Source organism: Telmatherina bonti (assembly GCF_933228915.1).
Source record: "Telmatherina bonti genome assembly, chromosome: 19".
NCBI classification, from domain to species: Eukaryota; Metazoa; Chordata; class Actinopteri; order Atheriniformes; family Telmatherinidae; genus Telmatherina; species Telmatherina bonti.
The window spans coordinates 21,297,427-21,320,597 of NC_136617.1; the positions used below are offsets into that span (position 1 = coordinate 21,297,427).

At 38.9% G+C, this 23,171-nt stretch overlaps 2 protein-coding genes across 2 annotated transcripts; one reads left to right on the forward strand and one right to left on the reverse strand.

The window, feature by feature from the left end:
• Positions 1-382: 382 nt before the first annotated feature.
• fkbp9 (FKBP prolyl isomerase 9) lies at positions 383-12,154 on the reverse strand. Its single transcript, XM_079258860.1, has 10 exons — positions 11,843-12,154; positions 10,812-10,957; positions 8,945-9,134; positions 8,723-8,868; positions 7,146-7,335; positions 6,136-6,281; positions 5,853-6,042; positions 2,318-2,463; positions 1,826-1,989; positions 383-1,744 (listed from the first exon to the last, which is right to left on the reverse strand). The coding sequence occupies exons 1-10, from the start codon at positions 12,043-12,045 to the stop codon at positions 1,565-1,567; spliced, it is 1,701 nt and encodes a 566-aa protein (XP_079114986.1). The 5' UTR covers positions 12,046-12,154; the 3' UTR covers positions 383-1,564.
• A 1,189-nt stretch (positions 12,155-13,343) lies between these two features.
• On the forward strand, positions 13,344-20,321 carry crtap (cartilage associated protein). Its single transcript, XM_079258863.1, has 7 exons — positions 13,344-13,857; positions 14,774-14,923; positions 16,168-16,339; positions 16,479-16,607; positions 16,696-16,841; positions 18,514-18,597; positions 19,105-20,321. Exons 1-7 carry the CDS (start codon positions 13,396-13,398, stop codon positions 19,150-19,152), a joined length of 1,191 nt encoding a protein of 396 aa, XP_079114989.1. The 5' UTR covers positions 13,344-13,395; the 3' UTR covers positions 19,153-20,321.
• Positions 20,322-23,171: the final 2,850 nt, after the last annotated feature.

Here is a 23,171-nt window from a genome sequence, read left to right on the forward strand (position 1 = left end):
ATGGGTCTTTAATGAATTCTCTTTAATATGCCTGATTATGCTTTTGGGCACATAGGATATGAGTTTAATTTTAAATATGCATATCTCATATTTAAGTAAAACCAGCAGCTAATGGCCAGAGAGGTGGTGTTAGTACCTTGAGCTGACCAAAACATAAATAAATAAAATAAAATTATATATATATATATATATATATATATATAATTTTTTATTTTTTCAGTGATTCAGTGTTATTCACACAGGGTTATGTTGTTGTTATGTTTGCAAACCAAGAGATTAGCAAACATGACGGATATTGGGATACATCAGAAACAGCAACCAGGTCTAAAGCAAATAGAAACATGTGGACAGACAAGCAGAAAAAAACCAGACACAATCTGTATATTTAAGTCAGATCATTTATCAAATTGAAATTTTAGCTGACATTGCCACTATCCAGCCCTCTCACCAATTAAAAACATGATACCAAAATAAGCACACATTTCTCTTACTCTCTCTCTCTCACACACACACACACACACACACACACACACACACACAAAGAAACACATTAACACACAAAATCCTACATTAAATCTGACATTTGGATAAGACAATAAACCAGCACTGTGTGGAAAAGTGGACTAAAGCAGTGGATAGTCATAGCAACATGTTAGCCCTTCCAGTGTCATGTGGATGATTTTCAACAACAGATAATACAAAACAGTGGAAGGTGTTTGCTATAAACTATGGGGAAAGAATAATATTATGACGTTACATACTCACCTAAATCAGCATTTTAAAATGATAATGCATTTCATTTAAACCTGAAATTATGCATTTCTGAGGTCAATATATTATTTAAAAAAAATGCAACTGGAAAAGGCCCCTGAAGTCAGATTTGTGACTTGAAAAGAAGGGGAAACCTCACCAGATGTAACCTAAAAATCCAACATGGCGGTCTCACATATAAAAAGTGATGACTAGATCAACAAGCCGTTGATTAGTACATGCTTACAGTTCAGGGACAAATGGAATGCAGCATCAGTGAAGCCAAACTCAACTCACCAGGAAGACAACAGATGAATTCATACTGACATAAAGCAAATTTTGACTCAACAACAAACAAGTTTGTGAAAAGTGTTGAACATACAGAGCTTGGAGTGAAGCCATGGCTTGTACTTTCACACACAGGAGTGCTTTTATACCCTTAAAAAACTCACAGAAAACTAGAACTTGATGAACAAGGAGGTACAAAAAAAATCATTCACTGTCATCACAGTCCTCAAACAATTTTTTTTCTCTTCCAAATATTTTTCCTTGTAATAACTCATATATACCTAAACCTTCCTCCTTTTTTTTATCAAAACTGTGTGACTAAGATGTAATTTGATCATTTCAGTCCCCAACATATATAAACAAACAGTTAAAGGTCTCTTAAAGAGAGATTCCATACCACACTTGCTTATTCTCTGTTAATAGCCGCACCTGCTGCTACTCTACCCCCATATTTTCAAAAACCTCCTATCTCACCAACTATCTGACCCTTTTTCCTTCACCCAGATGTGTTTTACTCTCAGTCCCGTCATAGCTCATCGTGCGCAGCAGCTTCATCCGCTTTCAGCTTGAACTCTGCTTCTGTGATCTTTCCGTCTCCGTTGCGGTCCTGGTTAGAGAACATGTTGTCGATAATGCGGTATGGGTCGAAACCAGGAGCCAGGCGGCCTTTACCGTCATTCACCTGCTGCATGATGTAGTCAGTAAACTGTGGAGGCAAAAAATGGATCAAAAAAGGCAAACTGAACATGAAGAGATTATTAAAGTTTATCATTGAGTGACGGCGTACCTCAGAGGGCTCCACCTGCTTGTCGTTGTTTTTGTCCATTTCGGCAAAGAGGTCAGGCGATACCTCATCATTCCAGATGAACATGTAGCCCTCAGGAAGTCCTTCCTCCATGTCAACCAACTCAATGTCAAACAGCATCACAGCACTCCCTGGAACCTCATTAGCTACATACACAAACACACACACACACATACACTGTTTTCCACACGAGACCGATTAACTTTCTGACTGTGGTTGAGAATTTACTTTTAGCTCATTACTGAAAACAAAAACTTATAATCAACTGTATGACCATGAATTGGACAAAACAGCACAACATTGACTGAACTGATCAGCTAACAGTTTGATGGTAAATCCAAATATTAAATAATTTTTTTAAAGGACTGTTTAATCATTTGATCATAAAATGGCAAATTTTTGGTGAGATTTTGTGTGCAAGTCTAGAATAGTCACATGTCTTCAAACTTTTTCATTGAGTTGTTAGCTACTTACGAACTCCTCTCTCCCCATAGCCCAGGTGAGGGGGTATAACAAGGTGCCTTTTCTCTCCCACGCACATATCCAACATCCCGTCCTCCATTCCCGGAACAACCTGGTTGGCTCCAAGGACAATGTTGTATGTCTTTCCATAGCTGTACCTGATGAACAAGAAATTTGATAAAAACCCTCAAAAGAATGACTCGTTCTTGTATTTGCATTTAAAAAACAGTTTATGGGTTTTATTTGTATACTGACAGGCCAGCTTCTAACATGGTTACAGTTCATGTATTCTGGCACTAATGGGACTATTCACAATGGAAACATAAAAACTTGGTAAACAACAGTCTGTTGTGACAAGCATGGCAACCGTGTCCATTACAAGGCTAACTTTGGACAGTGTACAATTAGCAACCTGAGACATGCCTTCCCATGTAAGGAAGTATTTATGCAGGAGGGTGCAGAGAAAGACACTATATATTGCTGTGAGGAGCCTTTCTCGTATCTACACTGAGACTGTCAGTTTGTCTGGATAATTAAAGAAGCCTTCTTAGCTGTGAGTCCTGTGTCTCTGATCTGTGGTGTCTAGAGGAAGTTCCTCTTCTTTTTCGCAACATTAGTTAAATAAAGACATTTTTAACCCAAGTGGTGAGTTGGTCTAAGCAAGCCTCTTCAAATGGCGGCCCACGGGCCACATGCGGCCCAGAACCAACTTCTATGTGGCCCAGTAAATTGTAAAAGAATAAAGATATTAATCAAGTACCTTTAGTCATTCCTACACTGATTAAGTGGCAAACAATCCTACAGTTATGCAGACCATGAATGCGACACTTGGTTGCCTAGCAACACTAACCCCAGCGCGTGTCGTGTTTTGAAGTTGTAAGAGTAGCGCCAGCAAGCATGTCGCTCTCTGTCCCAAAACCCTAAATTGTTTTAACGCCGCCTGGACTGATAAGTATTTGTTTATTTTTCCATCACATTCGAGCACCAAACCGATGTGTTTAATATGCAATGAGTGTGTGGCGGTGTTTAAAGAATAAAATATGAGGAGGCACAACATCGACAAGTTTAGTTTCATATGACCTTTTTAAAAAAAAAAAAAAAAAGTTAGGAGAAAAATAGGCTCTGACTGGAATTTTTGTATTTTTATTTTGTGCATTTGCCCTTGTCTTGTGGGACTGAATTTAAAATAGAAAAAATAATCAAGTATTTATTTTTCAAAATGTAAATGTGTCTTTTATTTATTTATTTATTTATACTGATTTATTTTCCCTTACTTTAATTACTGGCTCTGATAAATTTTTTTTATTTGAAAATCTGGCCCACCTGAATATCTAATTGAGTAGCCCTGGTCTAAATGTTTTATTTAAATCTGTTTCCTCTTTCCACGTTTTCCATTTAACAAAAAGCCCCAAACCTCACCAACCTTTGCAATTAACTTTTTGAATATAGAATAAAGTTACAATCCTATTTTTATCTGAGAATTCTTGTTAAACAGACTTTGGAAAAAAAAAAGTAGATTACAATAAGTAAAAAAAAGACAGAAAATCAAAATCACTTTCATGAGCTAAACCATGAATGATTAATATAGTAATAGCAACAGTTGTTGCATCTGCATTAGCTTTGTCAATGTGAGCATGCTGACTGCAGCCTCACATACTCTGACTAAGTTACTAAATTTTGGTTCTGTCATGTTTTTGCCACCCTGATCTCCTGGCGCTCATCATTGATTACTCGATCCACCTGCTGGCTTCCTAATTGCCTCTGCTACCTCATTCAGTTCACCTGGTTTCCTTTTCTCTCACTGCCTACTTAAGCTCCCTCCAATCCCTCCTTTTCTGCCAGATAATAATCAGACCTATGTCTAGTTTTGTTCCAGCGGTCTACGGATTGTTCCTCAGTTGCCGACCCTCTGCTTCATGCCCCTGGATTACCCTCCTTGCCTTGCCCTCGACGGATACTGCTACCTTTCGGATCTTCTGGTTACCGACCCTGCCTGTCTTTGGATCTCTGAGCCTTGTCTTTGCCTGGATGAGTATTTTGCCATCCTGTTTACCTCCCAGCTGTTGCCTGGTTTCTTCTGCAGACCATTCCCCCGGACTGATCTTCTGTTCATACTCCTCCACCAATAAACTGGTCATTTGTCCAGAACTCCCTGTGTGTGGCTGTATTAAGGATCCTCAGGGTAACTCATTACAGGTTCTTGAACCGTTTTAACTCAGGATTTTTTAAACCTTGGTGCTTCAGTGATCAGCCTACATTTGCACCATTTCTTACCAAACCGTTCACATTTCTCATCTTTTTCATCCTGTACAATATGAAATACCAATTTATGTTAAGTTTGCAGTGAAAAAGCTGCCATCTTTTGTTCAAACAAGAAACCAGCTTTTTGGTTCCCAAACTCATTTACCCCAGTAGAAATGCCCCAAAATGATGATATCTCCACTGCAAGTGATAAATGGATAACAGGCCAAAAAAAAAAAAAAAAAAGAAAAGAAAGTGGGACAGTGGTGTCGTGGTAAGCAATGCTGCTTTACAGCAAGAAGGTTGCTGGTTCAAGCCTTGGATGGGGAGAGGTATGAGCAGTGGCCTTTCTGTGTGGTGTTTGCATTTTCTGCCTGTGTATGTGTGGGTTCTCTCTGGGTACTCTGGCTTCCTCCCACCCACAACATATGCATGTTGGGTAATTGATCCCTTCTCACATGTAAGTTGCTTCAGATAAAAGCATCTGCCAAATGACTGCAGAGCTACTGACAAAAGTGAGGGCTCTTGCTGAATGCACCTCTTAAGCTTATAAACTATTTTTATCTGCTCTATGTGCTCTCATTTCTCATTGTGAGCGCATGCAATTGTTGAGTTAGCTGATGTTGAAAATCCCAGTCATTGCTTTCCTACTAAAACAATATTATCCTGCTATTTAGCTATTTTATCAAGTGATTAGCATTTTAAACTTACTAGTTAGTCATGTTACTGAGTGCTTCTCATTATAATCCTTCTTACTCATTATTTTAGTCAAACCTTATTTAATAATCTTGCTTGCCTTATAATATGTCAAACAAGGCTTAACAGTGTTTGCAGGATGTTGTTGCAACACAAAGAAGATGCATAGCAGCCCCATGCAGAAACGGAGACATTGGGGAGAAAGGAAGTAACACCTATTTGCAGTACTTCATGGCAAGACACATTAAAAGCCAAACGGCAGGCGTGAGTCCACAGAGTAGTTAGACCGAGGTGCTTATGTGCCTGTAACGGAGACGAACAACCCACATTCACCATGAAAACATTTGTGTATCTTGCTGAGGTATAAACCACAACCGACGCAGGAAGGAGTGTGAAGCACGACGACAGATGTTCCAATATGATAAGTTTCCAGTGTTTTTGTTCTGTCTGCAATTAGGATTGTTGGGTTTGGTTGGTTAATTGGGTGGGAAGGATTTTACACTGTCAAATGCTTTGAGTCCCATTTTTTATGTTGGAAAAGCGCTTCATAAATAAAGTTTGAATTGAATTGAATTGAATGCTCTAAAATGTCTAAAAGCAGTTTACTCACGTGGAGTCAATTGATGTTCCATCCATCAGTGAGGCATTGTAGTGATACTTGATAAAGTCTCCTTTCTTGGTTATTTTATCACACTGTTCTGGCTTGAAGGTGACAGAGACCTCAGTGTTGTCTGAAGGGTTGTGGAAGTCAATGATGTGAATGTCAAATACCAGCACAGCCGACCCAGGGATCTTAGAGCCTGAAAGAGGCATGGCGAGAAAAATTGCCAGAATTAATAATTTAATACAGAAAAGAAGGAAATAAAGTTGGGAACATTTGTACACTCACATACCTGTGCCCTCCTCTCCATATGCAAGATGTGGCGGGATGGTGATGGTACGTTTCTCTCCGACACAAACTCCAATCAGACCCTCATCCATGCCGGCAATCACATAACCTCGTCCAACGTAGGTGTCGTAAGTGCGATTTCGAGAGTAGCTGTGGAGCAAAAGATTATCTTCTTGAAAATGGCAATAATCCCAATGTTTGTGCAGGAGCTTGTTCTGCAGGACTCAACTGTGCAGTTTTTTTCATGAACATGGAGTATGATGTATTGAAAATTAATTTACTTGATATTTCCAGCTGGAGCATGTTAAAAGTTAGAAAAATGTGTGTGTGACAGAGTGGGACACTCAAAACTAAACATGAACACAGAACCATTTCCTTTTCTGAATTGTGAATGTGTGCAACGACTAAATGCTACATCAAATAAAGAGAGGAACGAAGGCCGGACCCACATCATGTGCAGAACAGACGAATGAAAAAGTCTAAATAGCATTAAACTTCCTAAGATTTTCTTTTCCCTCAAAATTGAGCTGAAGACAATGTTACTTTTTTTTTTTTTTTTTTTTTATCAATCTTTCCATCTGTACTTTCTGTGTTAAACAAGCTCCTCTAGGTGCAGACTGGATTTCCACAGCTGGTTAAGTTTCGGTTCATATTGCTATTGCTTTCTGTGCACTGAGAGATGCTGCCACCATGAGGCTTGTTGAAGAAATGCAGATATTAAACATTAGGTCGGGGGGGTGCCTAAAGTTGGTCCTCGAGGGCCGCTGTCCTACAGATTTTTGATGTATCCCTTTTCCAACACACCTGGCTTACATTAAATAGATCCAACAGCCAATGAAGTTTTGCATAATGACTGATTAGTTTGAGTCAGGTGTGTTGGAACAGGGATACATGAAAAACCTGCAGGATTTTGGCCCTTGAGGACCAGAGCTGGTCACCCCTGATCTAGGTAGTATTTATATTAAGTTTGAGTGTGTGTTTTTGTTTTTGGCATAAAAAAAATAAACTACATACCTGGAATCAAAAAATGTCCCATCCAGCAGACTACCGTTGTAGTGGTAACGCACAAAATCTCCAGCAACCGTCTTCCTTGTGCAGGAGTCAGGCACAACCTGGTTTGTCACTGTGATGCTGTCTCTGGGGTTGTGGAGATCCAACAGGACAACATCAAACACCAGAGATGCCTGGCCTGGGATATCGCTACCTGCATGGAGAAGAAAATTACGTTTTCAACGCACAGACCCATAGCTGAGCTGAAAAATGTTCATGTTCACCGTAACTCTGTTAGCAGCACTGTTTAAAAAAGCTGAGACAGGCAGCTCTCAAGCAAGTCACACATACAATAGCACAGAATCCTGGTTCTCTCATTGTCCACCACCCTGGGAGGCGTTTCCCATTGTGATGTAGGGGGTCTCCATTTCATATTTCACTCAGATGTTTCTGTACAGTACGTTGGTTATGCTCATAACATATTGTATGTGTCATATATTATTATCCTGACTGTATCTTACACCCTGCTGTTAAGTGTTGGATTGTTTCAGAGACCTCTGCACAGCCTTCACCACACCTGTCTGGTGTGGTAGTCCTGGTGTTCAGCGCACAAGACTTGCTCCTGTGCTGCTGTGATAAGCGCCTCTGTGCTGCTCTTCAGTGCAGCCAGTAGGACTTGTTCATATTTGCCACTCCAAGTTACTTGTAGTCCCCTCAACATCTGTTATTCCATCCACTGTATGGACGACTTTCCTTCTCTTTGTCACTATTCTGCCGCATTTCGCCACATGTCCCTGCTGTAGATTTTTAAGGTATGAATCAGTAAAGCAATGTGTCATTGTCTGGGTCGGTATCCATAGCCAGACAATAGTCCATGCATATGAGTGTAGGTCAGCTCCTTAGTGAGATTTAACTCAAGTGTGAGAGCCACAGCAGACACCGACCTTGGTGAAGACCAAGTTGGTCTTGTAGGATCGGTCTTTTTAGGTAAAAAATCTTCTCGCCATGTAAAAATAAAGTCTTTTAATCATTTTGAAACCACCCTGGAAAGTGTCTTTGATCACATTCTGTGAGCTATTTGCTTGTACAAGGTAGGCATTTAATTCATTTTAAGCAAACAGTTTTACATTGATTAAAACAATAGAAGTACACACATGCTCTGGTCATAACCTGTTTTAAACATGTTGCTTGAATAAAAATGAGCAAAATCCAACAAAACTTCTCATTTCTAGTATTTAAAACTGTTTCTTTGTGATACAAAGACTTACAGGTGTTTACTTTTTTAAATTGTAAAAAAGGGTTTTGCTCAGGGGCCAAGACTGGTCTACATCTATTGGTACACCAGGGACTTGAACACAAGTCCTCCTAGGCCACCACTCCCTGTATTCCCTCATTTTGGAAAAAATAATAATAAGAAGAAGAAGAAGAAGAAGAAGAAGAATAGCATACAATCATCGGGCAGATTTGGGTGATGTCCTGCTCAAAGTCCAGTCACAGCAACCATTGCTTACTTACTCAAAAATCAATTTCCATCAAAGGATCAGAGGATTCAGAACCAACTAACTTGAGAAAACAATCCTGACCAAACTTTTAACACTCACCATCTCCATTCTCGCCATAACCAAGTGACGGAGGCATCGTGATGATGCGTCTCTCTCCAACACACATTCCCAGAAGTCCCTGATCCATGCCAGCGATCAGCCAACCTATCCCAACGTAAGTGTCATAGGTTCGCATACGGGTATGACTGCAGAAGAAAGTGAAAAACTGATGTATGCTTGAGTGACTATGAAGGTGTGAATGTGGGATTATGAAGAACAAACCTGGAATCAAAGAGGGTCCCATCCAGTAGGGTGCCGTTGTAGTGGTAGCGGACAAAGTCAGAAACCTCCACCTTTCTGCTGCAGACAGAAGGTTTGTGGTACGTGTTGATCTGGACGCCATCTTCCGGGTTCCACACATCCAGAAGCAGAACATCAAAGTGGAGGATGGAGTCAGGAGGGATGATGTCACCTGCAGAGGAGAGGAGAACGAGTGGTTCAAAAAGTAAAAACCTCCAGCACATCCTTGGTGACAACCTGAAATCTGTGTCTGAACAAGTCATTCCTTTGTGCTTTTTATCAGCATTTGTTTAAAGTCATAATATGGTAGAATTTATATCTAAAAAGGTTTTAAAACTCATTTATTTTAACTGAATCACAATTGATTTACTAGTTCCAAACCACTCTTACACTCCTCTGAGGTGTGACAATGCTGCGGACTGTTAAGCTGCAGCTTCATGATGATTTCATGGCTGAAGCAGAAAGCTGTTGGACAAATCAATTATGGACAGATTGAACCAAACAATATATTATTGGTTGAAACGATAAGTGCTTGTTTAGAGAAATAAAAACATGGCATTCCAGCATGAAAGCTGTGAGACAAGATAATAGTCGTATCTTTCTTTGAGCCTGTTTTCCTGGATCTGGGTCTGAACATTGCATCCTTTACTTAATCTCATCCCCTCTATGTAACTGTTTTTAAGACACGTGCTGCTGACCTCTTGGCCAGGTTACCCTTATGAAAGAGATCCTGATCTAAATGGCTTTTTTTTAATCTGGTTAAGTAAAGGCTGAAAAATAATCTTTTATCCATTCTTAATTATACAGTGAAGTCTAAATAAAAATATCTGTGGATCTGATGTTCATAAACATTCTTGAATTGAAATGGCTCAATTTAAAGAACTGGGATAAAATTCCTCCAAAGTGATGATCAAGACAGATCAGCTGTTATTAAAATATCATGATCAAGAATACATAACTGACCAAAGATAATATCTTCTTTTTATCTGGTTCATTTATTCTCTCAAACTACTTTCAGGACTTGTTGAAAGGATGCAACATTTTAGGTCATAGGTGTGCAGAAACATTCAAAATTGAAAGAGCTTGAGAGACGTAAGGAGGAGGGAGGAGGTCAAATAGAGCAGACATATGTGGATGGGAGTTTACTGGTGAGTTGGCACTCTTTCTCTCACTCGTTTTGTAAATCCCTTCCTTTTTACTTCTTTCATCTACTGCGATTTTGAAAAAAAAAAAGAAAGAAAGAAAAAAAGACCAGCAGTGAAGGACACAGCCATATTTTTCACATGTTCGTGCATGCCCCTCCTTTTTTTCTCTCAGATTTTCTAACTTTACACACAAATGACACACGGTCGTTCACATCTAAGCAGGGCTTCAGCATTCCCTCTCATTTCTAACTCTATGTAATTAATAGTTTGGACACACACACGTTGTCCATGGTGTTTTTAATCTTCATTCGTAGAAAAAATTCAGCTGGGAAGTTTGTCTCCTGTTCTTTAAGCTGAAACATGAATAAGCAGCTGTGCGGCGACTAACTATAATTCTTGATACAAAGCAGTTTCCTCTGATCTGCTTCCTGGTCTATGACGCTCCTCTGACATCATCCTACATGGAGGCTTGGGAGCTGCCCACTTCCTCCTTTATTTACCTAACTGTAGTACAACAGCCTTGCTGAAATATCCAGCGAATTTCACACATTGTCAATGTGAGCTATGGCAGCTCTACGTGTTCAAAGCAGTCAGCTCCCAAACGTTATAGAACAAGCCACCTTTTGATTTTCATGCCACTCAGTTAGAGGAGTGATGGGACGAAGATGCTAAGATGAATATGGTACACATTCAACTAAACATACCGTATCCTTGCTTTCCATAGGCGAGGTGAGGTGGGATCTTTACCAGTCTTCTCTCATTGACACACATCCCCACCAGAGCTTTGTCCATCCCTTCAATCAGTTGCTTTTTGCCAACAAACACATTGTATGTGCTGTCACGGTCATAGCTGAAACGACAACAAAAACCATCTTTCTTTTAATCGTCTGAAAGAACAAACAATGACAAATTATTTTCCTGCTTATTCTACAAATTTAATGACATTATAAAATGAACCCTGATCCCTTTGGGCTAAAAAAAAGATAGAAAATTTTTTTCCCACTTATGCCAGTATTCTAACTACAATTAAAATATATTGTTACTCGATAAACAATATGGACAATATGGATTAAAGCTTCATGTTTCAATATCTTTTTTTTTTTTTTGCCTCTGACCATATCCTGAAGGTACTTGTGGTGGGATCAACAGATTAGTGAGGGAGATTTTGTCATTTAACATTTTGCATAAGTATGTCTCTTATAACATGATCACATAATTAGCTGATTATTCAGAGACACTTTTGAAAATATAAGTTTCTGTTCTGATGTGCAGTGATTTTTATTTATTTATTTATTTTTTGTGGGGGGGGGGGGGGGGGGGGGGGGGGGGGTATTTAGTCAGTTGTTCTTGTTGGTCAGATCAAGAGGTTTCCAAAGTGGAGTTCAAGGATCCTCACAACTCTCAAATTAAGCACAGAGACAGTCCACGTATCACATCATCCAGTGGGATTAGTACAACTGGTGCATTAAACATCATAAATCTGGATCTAACCCGACAGCACTCTTGAATGTTATTCACCTTTTATAGGAGTTTATATAGGAACAGTTTGGAGTCCCTGAATTAACGAACAGATACCACTCTGCCCCATTGCCTGCGTGGCTCACAGGGGCGAATTACAACGCGCACTTTTACGCATCACGCACGCTGTTCTCACTGAGCAGCCAGGCTGCTCTGCAAGAAAGTCTGGCCTGTGGAGGGAAAAAAACAAAAAACCATCCCAATGCGAGACACTTACCTCGAGTCAAACTTTTTTCCGTCCGGAAACATGCCAATGTAGTGATACCTGACATAATCCCCTACTTTCACTGCGCGCACGCACTGTTCTGGCTCGAAAGTTTTCTCAATGAGGATGTCGTCTAACGGTACCGGAGGAGCGTTGCAAGCGGCGAACGTCACTAGAACCGACAGAGACAACACCCCTTGCACACACTTGATCATTTTCACCGCAGACTAAGTTTGCAACGATGGAGGTAATAGTGGCAAACTCTTCTGGCTAAGTGCGTGTGCTGACTCCCTGCTACCCCGGTACGTTGGTTTCCTCTAGTTGGGAAGAAGTCCAGCCCCTGGTTCCAGCGTAGGTTTGGTAAAGACACCTGAAAACTTAATCACATCCGGTTACAATTTTGAAAAAGAAAAGCCTTACAAGATTATCTAAATAGCAAACTGGGTTAATAACTACATGACATTCGGCTGAAACATTAAGTGTTTTTTATGTATGACTCAAAAACATGTCAGACTTATGTTTTAGTAGAAGAAAAAAATGTATATATGTTCATTTCTCTGCATGCCCTTACCTTATTAGTACAATATTTGTAAAATAGCTGTATTTCTACTTTTATATTATTATTCAGAGTTTTTATTATCATTTTTATTATTCAGGACCTTATCACCGAAACAAGTTCCTAGTATGTGAATTGTTCAAAGAAAATGGCAATAAAAGTTTTTCTGATTCTGATTCTAACTTTTCCGCTGTGTTTTCTAGTTTGCTGTTGCCAACTTGATACATTTGCTTTTGAATGGGATAGTTGGGGGCACCACGTATTGCTCTTGCGCAGTGCAGCCTCAAAGATGTGTCAACGTGGTAACGTAAGGGTCCTAACAGGAGGAGACACATCCCCTCCTTCCGCCCTGATCTAAATGAAGATATGTTGCAACGCCTCTTAATTAAAATTAATTAGAAACGTTTAAATGAACAGTTTAAGATGTATTTGACTTATTACGCAGGGGTGTCGCTGCTTTTGTGTAACTCGGGTCTCCAGGAGAGATGTAGATCAAGCAGGAATGTTCCTACGTGGCAGTGGGAGTGGGAGGGACGCTCTAACCAGGGGTTTAATTGGTAGTAACTGGAATCAGGTTTAAACTTCAAAAACAATAATTTAACCGGCCCTGTGACGAAGTAAAAAAAGGAAATTTTGCTTCTTAAACCAAAGGCATCACATGAAATTCATAAAAAAAAAAAAAAAAAAAAAAAAAAAAAAAAATATATATATATATATATATATATATATATATATATATATATATATATATATATATATATATATATATATATATATATATATATATAAAATGGTGCAAAATTAAGTCTACATCGTTAAACCAGAAAGCAGCAGTGATTTGTGTGATTTTGGTTAGTGGGAGGAGCTGCCCTGAGCAACTAATCCTGTTTTTTGTGCCCGGGGGAGGGGAGGCTTTGTCCGGATACGTAGTGGAACTTGAGGCGGTCGTGCAGACCCACGCACACCGACAGTTTAGGACCATCCCAGCAGACTCTGATTTTTTTTTAAAATGGCACCCTCCACGTCTTCTTACCTCTTCTCTGCCTTATTGGTCGCCTTCTTACTCACAGGAGTGAAGTCTCAGTATGAAAAATACAGCTTCAGGAGCTTCCCAAGGCACGAACTGATGCCTCTGGAGTCCGCTTACAAGTACGCCCTGGATCAGTACACCGGGGAGAAGTGGCAGGAGACAGTGGAGTACATGGAGGTGTCTCTGCGACTCTACCGGCTGCTGCGGGACAGCGAGGCCTTTTGCAACCTCAACTGCAGCTCCGTCAGGCTGGACGACGAGCAGAAGTTTGCGGAGTTTCCAGAACTGCGGGCGTTTGGGAACGTGATGAAAAGGGCGCAGTGTTTGAAGCGCTGCAAGCAAGGGCTGCCAGCTTTCAGACAGACCATGCCCAGCCGGGACACCGTAGACGAATTTGAGCGGAGAGAGCCGTACAGATACCTCCAGTATGCCTACTTCAAGGCAAGTTCGTCCCTGTTGCGCATTTCATGTACAGGACTGTTCAAAGTGTTTTACATTAATTATGAAGAATATTACAGAGGAATAATTCAAACCTGCGCTAAAAACAAACTTAAAAAACAAATAAAAGTTAAGTGGCAGCATAACTAGTGTGATTGATAATCAATGATTAACAGCTTTCTTGACAGACTTTATGGCGGTTATCCATGTAAGGTCAGATTTACTTATTTAACCGAGCTGTAGGCCTATTTCTTTTTATAAACGCGTTCTGACGTCACCTGCGTGCCACGGATACACGGCGTAGTTTATGTTGGTAATCCCAGTTAATTTAGAGTTTAAACCACATGAAAACTTTATCTAATGTCAGGTAGGAAGTAAATAGAATTGCTTTGACTTTTTTTCCATTTAAGTTTAAAACAAACAAATAACATTTAATAAGTGGGGAACAAAAAGGAAAACTTAATAATAGATGGATTGTTAATGGTTAATAGTTCCTGTCTTCCACTAAATCAGTTGCTATAAGGGTTTTGGGCCTCTACATTTAGTCATTTTCCACCTGGGAGAAAATGACTGCCATGACTGCCATAATATTAATAATAATAATATTTTAAAAGCAATTACCAAACAAATTGGTTACTTTAGTGAACTGTGTATACCATACGGTACCATACCAGTGTATTTATATGTTCAGTTCAATTCCGTTCAGCTTTATGTAATGTCAGGGCACTTTATAGGCATATCAATTCAAGTCAGTTCACTCTAAATAACCTAGTTGAGGAGCAGATTGCATTGAATCTTGACTTTGATCCAGTCCCCCACCCTGGCACGAACAAGGTAGCTTTATTTGTCTTTATTTGTTCATCTCAAAATACATCCATAAAGGCATATTATTGTGTATGTGTTGTCTTGTATGCCACAGTCAAACAATCTGGCCAAGGCTGTGTCTGCTGCTCACACCTTCCTGCTGAAACACCCAGATGATGAGATGATGCAGAGGAACATGGCTTATTACAAGAGTCTGCCTGGAGCAGAAGAACACCTTAAAGACCTGGAGACCAAATCATATGAGGTACAGATACAGACCAGGTCATTTATTTTATTTATTTATTTTGTAGCCACCTAAATCACAACTATAAGTTTATAAAGTTATCAAATTAATACAAAAGAGCTTTTTCCATTGCATTAGAAGATTTTAATTCAATGTAAATAAAAATAAACAATTACACATAATTACATGATGCATGAGTTATTGGTTTGAACTAGTTCCTTATAAGATAAACAGTCAATAACTACAGTGTGCAGTGCTGAAGACAACTCACTAAATAATAATATTAATAATAATAATATTTTAAAAGCAATTACCAAACATTGTTAAACTCGTTTGGTGTGTGAAGGCTTTATTTTAATAAGTAGAACTTGTTTTTATTATGTAAAACACAAATTTGTGTTGCTGGTTGCATGAAAATGCTTTTTAAATAAAGTTTGATTTGATTTAGATGGAGATCATGTAGGCTGCATTGAACCCTGTTCCCTTCACATTACAAAGTCCTTTATGTGCTCATGTTTGTCATTTTTGTTGCAAGTGCTCCTTTTTGCTATAGTGCTTCTGTCATCTGCAGATATTGTATCTTAACACATCTCTGCAAGGGCTACAAGTGTGTGTAAGGGCTGGGTGTGATAAAAATGCACTATATTATAGCATAAAGTATCTACATGTCTATAGTTACATTACAGACCTGACATTACACCTATGCAAACGTATGATAACCCTTTAATCGCCAGGCAATAGAGATTTAAAAGTCAAACTAAAAATGCAAAGTTACAAAATTTACAGGCAGGACATGTGCCACTAAACGTGCATGGCTGGAAGCTATTGGGCCTTTTGTAAAGATTTATCTCACTTCCCAATATAGATGATCTGACAATCTAACCCTGCTTTCTGTCGGTTCACCTGGTGGCTAGAAATTCCTCAGTTATTGATTCCTCTGTGTTAAAAGGAACGCAGCTTCACACAGCGTTAAATTCATCCTGAAATTTTCATCCCTCTTTGTCATAAATATTTGATTTTTATTACTTGTACATAAAGAATGAGATTTAACAAAATTATTTTAACTACAGTATTACTGTGAAAAGAAAAAAAACTGCTATTAAAAGCTATTTATTTGTTTATTTTTTGTTATATAGGAGCAGTTTTAAAGGAAAAGGACATTTTTCACATAACATGCGATTAATTACACTCAGTTGCAACTGTTGAATTTTCCAATATATCAACACATTTAATTACAGTCCTGTTTTCATCATGTTGTGTTCCAGACCTTGTTTGTGCGTGCAGTGAGGGCATATAATGGCGATAACTTCCGTACCTCTGTGTCAGACATGGAGCTGGCATTGAGAGACTTCTTCAAGGTCTATGACGAGTGTCTGGCTGCATCTGAGGGTCCAAGGGACGTCAAAGACTTTAAAGACTTCTACCCCTCAATAGCTGGTCAGTTCATTGCTGTTTCTGACGATGATACTATCTTGTCTGTCCTTTAATATGTGTAATTTTTTTAAATGATATTCCTGCAAACTCATTAGAGTATAAAAGATGTTTTGTTTTTATGTTTTCATGTTTTTTTCTCCAGACCATTACATAGAAGTCCTGGATAGGAAAGTGAGGTGCGAAAGTGACTTGACGCCTGTTGTTGGAGGGTTTGTCGTTGAGAAGTTTGTAGCTACCATGTACCACTACTTGCAGTTTGCCTATTACAAATGTGAGTAGCAGGAGTTCAGAGGTTTGTGCTGTTTGCGTTTTATCAGGAATGAATTGTTCGCTTAAGTTGTTATTTGTTCTGCTTTTAGTGAATGACCTGAAGAACGCAGTGCCATGTGCAGCCAGCTACATGCTGTTCGACCCCAATGATGAAGTTATGAGGAACAACGTGGCCTATTACAAGTACCACAAAAACCAGTGGGGGCTAAATGAGGAGGATTTCCTCCCCAGATCAGTGAGTTATATTTATGGTCACATTGTGCATTCAGCCAAAGCATTCAAATTCATGTTAGAAGCATTTATGGAGGAACAGGGATGCTTTCCTCACATAAAGGCTTGAAAATACAACTTTCTTTTCCCTTTCTAATTTTTTTTATTTATTCTTTGTTTTTGATTGTTATTTGCCTGAAAAACATTGAACTCGACCCAAAAAGTAAAGAAAGTAAATGTGAACCTGAGAGATATAATCCTTCCAGCGTGTCTTGGGTTTTTCCTGGGGTCTCCTCCTACAGGGACGTGCCTGGAACGCCTCACTAGGGAGGCGTTCAGGAGGCATCCTAACCAGATGCCCGAGCCAACTCAGCTGGCTCCTCTCAATGCGGAGGAGCAGCAGCTCTACTCTGAGCTTCTCACCCTATCTCTACCAGAGAGCCACCCTGTGGAGGAAACTCATTTCAGCCACCTGTATACGCAATCTTGTTCTTTCGTTTACAAACAAACAGCTTATGACCATAGGTTCGAACATAGATCGACTGGTAAATTTTCACCATGACAGACCGGAGCAGAGTTTGCATTACTGCAGACACGACACCTATCCACCTGTCAAACTTACGTTCCATCTTTCCTTCAATAATGAACAAGACCCCAAGATACTTGAACTCCTCCACTTGGGGCAGGACCTCCCTCCCAACCTGGAGAGGACAGTCCATGCTATTCCAGTTGAGGAGCATAGTCTTGGATTTGGAACTGCTGATTCCCATCCCAGCCACTTCACACAGGTTTTTTTTAAAAAAAAATCATTTTATTATTTCATACCTCATGTAGAAGATTCATACACACATGCTTGTCACCAGTCTGGTCACATTTTGCTGCGGGGTGGCATTCCCATTCCACAATCAGGAGCTGTTGAAGGTCAACCAGTATGGTTGTGTTGGTCACAGTTCAGTTCGGTTCAGTTTGGTTGAGTTCTGGATTCAAGCGAGATCATTTTGTTTCCACCCACAAATTCAGGAGATATCTATGATGATCCTGACTCTGTAGGGCAGAGATTGTCATCTTGGAGAAGGAAGTGAGGTCCCAGATTCTGGAGATGTGGGATCACCACTGGCTCCAGAATCTCATTTTGATGTATGCATTTCTGTCAATATGGTGTCAATCAGGTGGCAGTCTGTGTGAGTTTGCTCACATCTGGCAAACTTGAAACAAGACTGAATACCAACAGGAGATATCACAGAAGATTTTAGCACATTGCTACATGTTTAGCTGTGCTGCTCACTGAACAGAAGCATGATCCATACTAATGGTACCTTGTTGTAAAGATGACTCATGGACAAAAAAATATTATATGGCATGTCAAAAAAATGCTGCACTAAAATCCAACTATTAATGATTAACTGGTGATAGTAGTTGCTGATTTTTTTTTTTTAGCATGTAATCAATATTTTATTCTGAGTTTCATTATCCGTCAACAGTCCTGAAAGCTACAGTAACTGTACTACAGTGCTTTTTGGTGAAGCTGATTGTAACTTTAGAAATAACTAAAAGTTTTCTTCCATGTGATATTAATGCATTTGAAAAAATGTGAAACATTCCCTTCAAATTTTTTTCCTCACTGCTTTGCTTCTCATTTTAACATTCAGTGTAGGCTTTCTTTACACTGTCGTTGTGTGTCTGTGTGTTTGCTGCAGGAGGCAGTGCGGTACTACAATCAAACCACAATGCAGCTACAGATGCTGGAGTTCTCCAAGCAGCGGCTGGCAAGTGACGATGAGGTGTGTGTCTGTGTTCACATGTTTTTGTGAGTGAGTGCATCACGGGATCAGCAAGGTTGTTGCTCAGAGGATGGAACACATAATATTCAGGCAATTTCACCTACATTTGGTTGCAATATGAATTGAGTCTATTGTGTTTCTCATTGGGTTTGGCTCTTTTGAATTTATGGTAAAACCCTGGATTATTCAGTCTGGTCACATGACAGCCTGCAGCACAATGTGCCCAGTGTTTATGAGAATGCAATATCACAGACAGACGATGGGTGGCAGCATGACACAGCACTTACTGAAGTTATTTTGATGCAGCACAAATCGAATGGCCATCAGGGCATCCCCACCATACCCTGCGATTACATGTTGCACATGAGGAATGTCATTCTGTGTTTGGTTTTGATCCGGTTGATAATGTATGGAGAAATCCCTGAGACATGTCAATAGGAGGATGTTTGATCATACAGTTTGAATTCAAATAGACCCGACTGAGCTGGTTTTTATGTGTGTCCACAGGGGGAGGTGGTGGAGTTTATAGATGAGTTCCTGGACGAAGATGAATAGCCCATGTTTGCCGAAACACTGAAACACCAATGGCAAAACACTCCACATGTTTGTATTTATTAGGATTTTCAAGAGCCTTTAATTGATCACAGTTATCTTACCTGCAGCTACGAATCTTGAATATGTTTTCTCATTTTTGTCTCTAAATATTTTGTTCAGTGGTCTGGGGTGACTGAACAGACAGTTCAATGATTTAAAGGCATTGGTATCAAGGATGGATTTTATTTTTACTTGCTGTTTTATAAATTTTTGTCTTCACTGTGAATCAACTGTGTCATCTTTCTGAAGTTTACAATAAAATCTCTTTTTTTAAATCAAGCCTTTCAAGTCATGTAATTTTCCATCTGTTGGTTTTAAGGATGTTGTGTATGTAATGTAACATTTATAGAATATTATGGTAAAATATTATTGTCCTTCCTTCCATTCAAACATGTATGGTGGGTATAACTTGTAAGAACTACTTTTTCAATGACCATGCTTTAAAAATGCCTCAAAGGATTACTTCATTTGTTAATTCACTGTTTCAGTCCAGTGATTTTTGACTAGAGACTTAATAGAAAAATATTCACAGAATAAGGAGAGCAGGATGTGATGGGAGAGCTGAGCAGAGGCATTCAGAGAAAACACTGAGTTGTTTAATAATGTTTGAACATTGAGTCTCTATGCAGTTTGTCACACAGTGGTGCTGAAAACCCCACAGAACGTTCCCTCTGTGTGACTGTGTGACTGTGTTCTACCTATCTTCTGTCTCTTTTATGATTTCTTCACTGGCCAAACTTTGTCTTTCAATTTTCCATCATATCATCTTCCAGGCATTTTTGATCAATCAGAAATATATCTGATACACAGATTTAATTGTGGTAAACATGAGTAGAGTGGTCCTTCAGGGCCACTGTCCCACATGTTTTAGATGCTTTCCTTCTTCAACACACCTGGCTCATATTAATTGGGTCATTGTGCAGAACTTGACTCCAGGTTGTTGCATTTATTTAACTTGAATGAGGTGTGTTGCAGCATGAAAACATCTACAACCTGCAGGACTAGAGCCTCGTGGGACCAGAGTTTAAGGTCCTTGTCCTAAGGAGGCTCAATCCTGGTGCTCGAGGGCCAGTGTCATGCAGACTGTCCAAGTGTCCTCGCTGCAACATACCTGGTTCAAATCAATGTGTATTTAGCAGACGTGTGCAGAGACCGTCTGAGTCTGATGCAGGTGTGTTTCAATAGACACACTTGGAAAACCTGCAGGACCCCGTCCCTCGAGGACCAGGATTGAGGATCGATGTCCTGCAGAGTCAAAGTCACAACTTAAATGTAATTTGTGAGTTGTTTACTGTAAAACTGAAGATCTAAATTCTTATGGTTTTATCTTTCACAATAAAAATAAAAACACATTTAAAAAAACATGTTTTATTGGTTTATTGGGACAAATGCACCAGGTTACTTATGAAGAAAACACAATGTAGTCTTCAAATTTGTTGAATGACAGCCAGCAATGTCAATAGTTTTGTCTTAATTCAGTACAAAACCGAATCAGTAATGATTTTTATACACCTTAATGTAATGTTGGTGATAATCTTCACACATGATGCTGTGAATAATGTAGTGTGTCATCAGAAAGATAATTTCTTAATAATCTACAGCATGATGTGGTTGGAACAGTACTCAGCAGTAGCAAAAAGGCAGCAGAGTTTACTACTGCAAGATATGAAGGATCATGACTGACATCAACTTAATTGAGGAAACACTAATTTGTGTCGTAGCTCTACGGTAAATATAGCATGTTAATACAATCATAGATTCTTATTTACAGAAACATGAAAAATGTGAGTTAAATCAGATTGGGAAACTGATGTAACACCCAAGTTTTAAATAACAGTAATAAAAGTGCTTTTAACAAAACTGAGAAGATTTGACTTGGAAACAACATTTAAAAAAAGTAGTAATGATCGAGGATTTTTAACAAAAATGTCAAGAATTTAACTTGCTACAGATTTCTTTCTACGCATAACTAAACTCATAGATTGTCTTACTGGGTTTTAATCTATCTGATGGCCATTAAAATGTATTTACATTTGCACTTTTTTAATTACAGTGTCTATATTAAAACATTTTTTCAAAACATTTTACAAAATAAAGAAATAAAGGCAAGCTAATATCACACAACCATACAAGACTACAGTACACAGTGAATACATTTTATGTTCTTATGACAGGATTATGAAAGCAAGTTTATGCAGATGGGGTACCTAACCAAAGAAACAAGCAAGAAATGATGGCAGCTACAGATGGAAAGCTCGGATGTAGGAAAGAGAACGTATTTCCTGAAATTCAGTCTGATTTTTTTTTTCTTTCATTTTAAGAAAAAATATGGAAAACAAAAAATCCCCCATATCTATATAGTTGATACAGGTCTCTTTTCACACCGCAAAGCTGGAATTGTTTTTCCAAATAAAAAAAAATACTATCTCTGCAAAACTGATTATTTTATTACTACATTTAATTCTTATACTCAAACAGCTCAAATGTAAGGAACAGATGATCAGAAATTGTATTTTCCTATTTGCCTTACAGGGCTACGCCATCAATTAGAAATGAAATAACCCCTGATTTCCTAGTAACTCCCACCAGAAGACAGCATTGCAACTGCTCATCCAGTTAATAATACAGAGCTCACTAAAAAATAATTATCTTATATAATAAAAATACTGAAGCTTTGATATTATATGGATTTTGCACTTGAATAACACACTAACTCCAAAACGAATACTGATTTTACAAAAAAAGATGTTCAGACTTTCTGAACTAGGATAAGACACACTCATTAAATCCTTTTAATACTGTCAGATTTAACATGTTTTATCAGTGCACTGATCAAAGGGCCACAGTGTACCAAGATAAGCCTGCATGAAACCATGAATGGATTCATCTCGTCGGTCATGTTTGACAACAATTTATAATAAGCACCACTTTCTGGTTAGTTTATTATGCCGGACCAGACTGCTGCCAGCTGCCTCACAGACAGGTTGCAGGAACTTCTCTTCTGCCTTTTTGTCAATGAAATACTAGCAGGATTTCACAGGATCCATGTAAGATGCCACAATTAGTGAAAGTTTGTTTATGTGGGGTAAAGTAAAAGCATTTAGGGCTCTTGCAGCCCTGAGTGCAGCACCTTCATTGAAAATAAGTGTATACACCTGGTTTGATAACAGCTGAAACTTGCTAAAATCAAAAGTTCATTCTAATATGATTGAAAGCAAAACCTATTAGATTCCTATAAACTGGTTAAAAGCTGAGACTACATATGAGGGTTTGATTTTCTGTTGCCATGGCAGCACCATCATGTTTGATCTGATTGGTTTGAATGCCACTAAGGTTCCTCAATTGCTAAATTCAAACACAATGCATTGCTGCAAATTGCACAAACTTGAGGCACATACACTCACACACACACACACACACACACACACACACACACACACACACACACACACACACACAAACTCCTCATGACACATGAGCTGACTGAGTCTGCGGCCCGGATGCCTCTATATGTCTCACATGCTAAAGGTTAAAATTCAGAGGGAAAAATGTTCTCCCATCACACAGTTCCTTTTTACCCCTTTAACTTCACTGTCTATCCCCAGTTCCCTTCATTGTCTCATCTAAACATTATCCTTGTCCTCTTCCTTGGGACTGGTGGCTGTAATTGGCTGTGAAGACCTGTCAAACACTGCAATCAGAACTCTTGTTGTTTAACAAGAGGAATAAAGTTTTTAAAAACAAAATAAAAGAAAAACATGTTTGACACTGAAAATTAAAGTCAGAACAATACACATTAAGCATTAAAAAAGAGCACTCAATGGTGTCAACAGAAATAATAACAAGGTAACAGCAAATCTTTACCACAATGTCCAAATCCTTCTGATTTTTTAGTTCATATATTCAGGCAGGCAGGTCTTCTGTTGTGGTTTTCCCAACATGGTCATAAATTTTTCTACAGTTTCCAGAGTTGAGGCACA

Coding starts and splice junctions, on each gene's coding strand:
- fkbp9 (XM_079258860.1), bottom strand. CDS start 12,045: ATGATCAAGTGTGTGCAAGGGGTGTTGTCTCTGTCGGTTCTAGTGACG. Junction 9,135..10,811: donor CTATGGAAAGCAAGGATACG/GTATGTTTAGTT, acceptor TCTCCTCTGCAG/GTGACATCATCCCTCCTGAC. Junction 8,869..8,944: donor GGGACCCTCTTTGATTCCAG/GTTTGTTCTTCA, acceptor TTTCTTCTGCAG/TCATACCCGTATGCGAACCT.
- crtap (XM_079258863.1), top strand. CDS start 13,396: ATGGCACCCTCCACGTCTTCTTACCTCTTCTCTGCCTTATTGGTCGCC. Junction 14,924..16,167: donor TGGAGACCAAATCATATGAG/GTACAGATACAG, acceptor GTTGTGTTCCAG/ACCTTGTTTGTGCGTGCAGT. Junction 16,340..16,478: donor CTTCTACCCCTCAATAGCTG/GTCAGTTCATTG, acceptor TTTTTTCTCCAG/ACCATTACATAGAAGTCCTG.